The sequence below is a fragment of the Nicotiana attenuata genome, unplaced genomic scaffold (genome assembly GCF_001879085.1).
Source record: "Nicotiana attenuata strain UT unplaced genomic scaffold, NIATTr2, whole genome shotgun sequence".
Classification (NCBI taxonomy): domain Eukaryota; kingdom Viridiplantae; phylum Streptophyta; class Magnoliopsida; order Solanales; family Solanaceae; genus Nicotiana; species Nicotiana attenuata.
Window position 1 is genome coordinate 38,436 of NW_017673521.1, and position 5,450 is coordinate 43,885.

A 5,450-nucleotide genomic window follows, 5' to 3' on the forward strand; every position below is an offset into this window, starting at 1 on the left:
TGCGTCAGAAATTATTTACAACTAGTGGCCGAAAAAGTGTATAAATTTTATATAGTTTTTGTATATAACATACAAAATGTATAATACCCAAAGAATTTACTTATTTTATATATTTTTTCGGTTATTTTTTACAGCTGCTATACAATGTCATTTTTCCATTCAATCTGGACTTGGGTAATGGGTTGGGCTATATGCTCCTAACCAAGATGGGCCTAAGAGTTGAAATAGTAAGGACTTGAAAGAGAGTAAAGTTGGATTTCAAAAAGTTGTTATAAATGTATTTCTAACAAAAAGCATAGTAAAGTAAAAAAAGAAAAATTTCCAAGTAAACTGTGTTAAGAAAAGATTTGAAGCTCAAACTTCCAATATTTATAGATTAGGTGAAATAGAAAACTGAGTTTATATTCTGTGCGTTGACTGTGTAAATTTTGAAGCTCAAACTTCCAAGTATTTATCATTTTAGATAAATATTTATCATAAGTATTACTTAATTGTAGTAAAATGGTAACTAACCTATGATTACATAGTATTAAAATAGATAGTGTAAGGAAATCAATGAGTGCAGAAATTAGTAGTAATTCTCTTTGTTTACACATAGGAATGTTGCCTACATATGGGAAAAGGAAGTACAAATAAAAGCTCTAAGAAACAAAAACTCTATATGATGACATTTGTGTGAATAATTTTCTGAATCTCATTTAAGGAACAGGGTATGACTTGTTATGACACATACATTTGTAAGCCATAGGACAAGTCTCAGCTTCTTCAAGAGATGAACAAACAAAGCTAACCATGACTAATCTACAAGGTCTACAAGATCCACATGCATGTGAACAATCTGGCAACCTTGACCCTGCTATTTGCAATGTATCTGCTGCTCTTTTGTGCATCATTGATCCCCTTCTTAATTCCCACATCATTTCTGTACTCGCCGTCGCCTTTTTTCTGCTAACTTGACTCACTGGTTGATTCATCTCTTCTGCTAATTATATAAACAACAAATTCAACATCATGAAAAGCAATTTTCCCCACCTAATTGGGATTTAATTAACAGTTTGCTAGTGGATGTCAGCATGGGCGGAACTATGTAGAGTGAAGGGGGTTCGTCAGAAAATTACACTATGTAAATAGAGTAACAATGAGATCTTTTTTTATTATATGTGAGCTGTTGAATCCCTTAACATAAAGAAAAATTCAAGAATAGTAGTAAAGGGGATTCAAAATTGGTTTAGGTTATAGGTTCAATTTCCAACTGTAAAATCCTAAATTTTTTTGAACCCCTTGTATAAATTTCTAGTTCCGCCACTGAAGGTAAAAAAAGAGTTAAACTTCCATGCACCAACATTTGTTAACTTTCTTCTTACAATGTGACTTATAATAACATTTAACTCTATATAATAAGTCTAATGTGCTAATATAGAAAGAAAAGAAAAAAGAGAGAGAGAGTAGATGATACTTATACTTTAACATGCTAAAATGCACTAAAATCAATTTAATACTCTGTTAGTGTGTATAAGTTAAATCTGTCAAGAAGTATATTGTGTAAAGAGAAAAAAGAAGTGAAGCGTACGTGAATTTAGCTTGCGAATATGTCTGGCATTGATGACAACTGGGAGGAACACAATTAGAAGAATGAGAACAGTTGAGGTGCACACGCAGCCCTTCATTGGCTCTAAACGTCCTTCTTTTTCCTCTTAGCTTTGTGATCAAATTCTTAGCTAGTTGATGGTAGAAAACAAGTTTGGTTATGTTGAAAAATGCATGGATATTTAAAAGGAGGTAGAATTGAAGCAAGTCACAGGCAAGAGTATGAAGAGATAACACAAAAAAAGGATCACATGAAAGAGGCAGAGTTGCAGTGATGAACAGGGCTTGAACCTTGTGAGATATGGTGATTGCATTTTCCCAATTCACACACAATTGATAGTGATTATGGAATTATTACTACGTAGAATTTACTCATGTAATTGGAAGGTGAGCTTATTTTTCGTGAAAGTTTCAATGGAGACTAGAAGTGGCTTGCCATGCATGGAACAGCAAGTCTGCTTTAAATGTATATGTAAATTCTGCACACACTAGTTGGAAATGTAATATACTAGTAAAGTTATGATATTACGCTAGACTAATGTGACTTCAATAAATGTCTCCCTGTTTACTTGAATGATCCAGATTTAAAAGAAAAAAATCCCAGAAATTGTTTCTACTGCACGTGATGTATTTATTATTACTACTTACTCCTTCCGTTTCAATTTAGATCCGGTAGTTTGACTTGATACGGAGTTTAATTAAAAAAAAAGATTTTTGAAACTTGTGGTTTTAAAAGCTTAAGGGTAAAAGCTTTGTGGGGCCATGACATTTGTGTGGTTATAAAAGCTTCTCATTAAGTGTAAAATTGGAAAAATAAAGAGTTAAAGTTGAATTATTTCCAATTTAGAAATGTGTCATTTATTTTGGAACGGACTAAAAATGAAAGTACCCCATCTAATTCGAAACGGAGGGAGTACTACTTTTAACTTTCACACACGTCTTAGGAGTCGTTTGGTTGGTGGCATAACAACTTGTTTGGATGGTTCTTATGTATCATTTCATAATGTATCGTAGAGTATTGTACTGTATCGTTTTGATGTATACAATGTTTGGATAGATTGTATTGTTTGCCGCACTGTGGATTCATGATGTCATGCACCAACAATATGAAGAACAAACTTGCAATATTATAAGGAAAAGTAAGGTACGAGGTAATATTATTATATAAAAGGCGAAATACATAAACGACTCCTTTAAGTTGTTCTCAACGATCATTCAAACACTTCAACTGAGCGTATTTCCAGTTAGACACTTGCTAAGTAGAAACGTGTCTCTTAAATCCCTTACGCTGACATGGCAAATTTTGTGTATTACACTCAGATTGGAGCGTGTGAAACTCTTTAAAATTAGGTTTATCCTCTTTTTTTTCCTACCAAAACTCAATGTGGACCCCGCCTCCTTCTTCTCCATTTTTTTCCTCCACCATTTGATGCACACCTGACCTTTCTTTCCACCTTCCCCTTTCATACCATAAAACCACCAGGTAGCGCCACTAATGCATTTCGCCTATTAGAAATTATACTGTAATTATATCCTAGCAAATAAACAGGTATAATTATTACCTTAATAATTTCATAGCATTGTTAATACATATTGCTTTTCAAACAGTATGGATAGAAAAGATTCATATACATAAGCTTTAAAATGATTTTTTTGGTTCTTTACTTCGTTTGACTCAGGCGTGTGAAATAGCCGAGGTTAGCAACGGCAAAGAGTGATGTTTGCAATTGGTAGCAATGGCGGAAAAAAGCATCTCTTTTCCATCAAATTTCAGCTCTTTTACTCCACAGCAAACGTATTGGTGGACTTTCTGGTGAACTCACTTGGGTTTTCCGACAAAGAACCTCTATCACATCCTTCATCTCCCTTTACCCCAAATTTTTAATTTCACCACAATTAAATTTGGCAATTGGTCCTTCACTGGTGAATATCTATCAATTAAGTGGGTTAGGGTGATTTCTAATTTGGTTTTGAGAAAGAAAAGGAAAAAAAAAGTGGAGGGGGTTTGGCGGGCGACGGTGACCTAATAATTGGGGTGGGTAGATGTTCTTTGGGTAGGGAAGGTTAATACAAATTTTTTTTTAGACAAATACACGTGTCATTTAATGATTTGTCCGTTTGACACGTCATCCGCAATTATAACTCACGCATGAAGTTTGTTGGTCTTTGGTGTTTAGTTGACCTACTTCATTAAAGACTTGAAGTGTCTAACTGGAAATAGGCTCAGTTAAAATGTTTGAATGATCGTTGAGAACAATTTAAAGGGACCGTTTATGTATTTCGCATATATAAAAAGGTAGGGTAAAGAACAAACTAAATTTTTTTTAATAATAAAAAAGAGCAAAATGAGAGAAAAATAAGGAAACGATGCGACCACACCAAATCGGTCATTCCATAAAGTGACACTTTTCGTCGTTACATAACGACGAATTAACGATACGATACAATAAAATTTAAGTAACAATTAAAATAAATATTTTATTTAAAGTAACAATACGATATAATACAACGTGTAACAATTATCCAATAAAATACGGTATTATTTTATTTCATATTTGATTGGGTATTAATCAGAACAAACAAAAGCTAATCTGCATTTTCACATTTCAATAAATTACAAAGAAAGAACAAGAGGAGAAAAGTGCGAACCGAAAAGAAAAGAATTTTCCGTTTCTCGAAATAATAAAACATTTTCCCGAACCGTGTCAGCTTAATTCATCACATCATGAGAAAGGTACATGGATCTACCTTTCTACAAGCGAGTTAACTCTTAATCCCAATATTATACTACTTTGACTTTTAATTAACACTCTTCAATTTAATCCAACTAAATTAGAAATTACTTCATAATGTTCAAGATATCAGCAAAAGATATGAAAAAAAAGTAATACTTAAATACTCTTCATTGGATTGGATACATTTTGTCCCTTCGTCCCATCCTTCTATGGTTACTTTTTTACTAGAGTATACTTTTGAATGAAATTCGGCGAGGATAAATTATTCATTAAAAATGACAGCTCAGAGACTATAGACAAATATTGCAAGTTAGAAATTTTTTAAATGTTTCAGGATGATTAAAATAAATTTTAAACTTGTTCAAATTCGATATACTAATGTTTACCCTAAAAATTGGATAACAATTAAATTTATAATGTGATTTTAAGGATACGTGATCTCACCTAATACTAATTGATAAATGTAAAGATCAACAATGGGAATTGACTATAAAATAAAGCAAACCGCTGTTTGAACAGAGCCCTCGACCTAGTTGTGCAAGAACAGTTAAAATGCAACAAGCTGATAAACAAGATAATGTAAATTAGAGAGAGAATATTGTATCGCTTTGATATGCGAGAATGTAAGGTGTCTACAAGATGATTATGACCTCCTTTATATAGTAGAGGAATTCTATTTATGGTAAAATTTTAATTACGGAAGTAAATCCCATGATTAACTAGATAATCGCCCCTGACTTGAGCTGTTCTGAGATTTACGCTTATGATCTTCGGCCAGTCACGGATATCTCGCTTTTCCGTTATTGTGCTTTGCTCGAAGTCTATCATATTTGGTCTCGGTCGTTGTTGGCCTCGATCTCGACAGGCACCTCGATCCTTGGACTCGATACCTCATCTTCGTCATCTGGTGTGATCCATTACGAGGCTAACCCTCGATGCAGTTCCCTGATCTCGATCAAATAGTACAATCGGGTAGGCCCAATTTTAACCGTATACATATAGTCCCCTCGTTTCTTGGAATGTAATGAGAAGAAACGAATTGAGCCTTCGATTTTGTACCTTGATCTATCATGACGTCTTCCTCGTGACATAAGCAACGGAAGCGACCGAAACGTCACGTCGGTATAG

The 5,450-nt window shown here is 33.7% G+C and overlaps 1 protein-coding gene across 2 annotated transcripts; it reads right to left on the reverse strand.

The window, feature by feature from the left end:
* Positions 1 to 549: 549 nt before the first annotated feature.
* On the reverse strand, positions 550 to 2,019 carry LOC109216619 (protein EPIDERMAL PATTERNING FACTOR 2). Of its 2 annotated transcripts, none has more exons than XM_019380791.1 (2): positions 1,571 to 2,019; positions 550 to 979 (listed from the first exon to the last, which is right to left on the reverse strand). In XM_019380791.1, the coding sequence occupies exons 1-2, from the start codon at positions 1,665 to 1,667 to the stop codon at positions 699 to 701; spliced, it is 378 nt and encodes a 125-aa protein (XP_019236336.1). In that variant the 5' UTR covers positions 1,668 to 2,019; the 3' UTR covers positions 550 to 698. The 2 variants fall into 2 exon arrangements, with proteins under 2 accessions (XP_019236336.1, XP_019236335.1); XM_019380790.1 differs by having other exon boundaries at positions 550 to 982.
* Between the last annotated feature and the right edge of the window lie 3,431 nt (positions 2,020 to 5,450).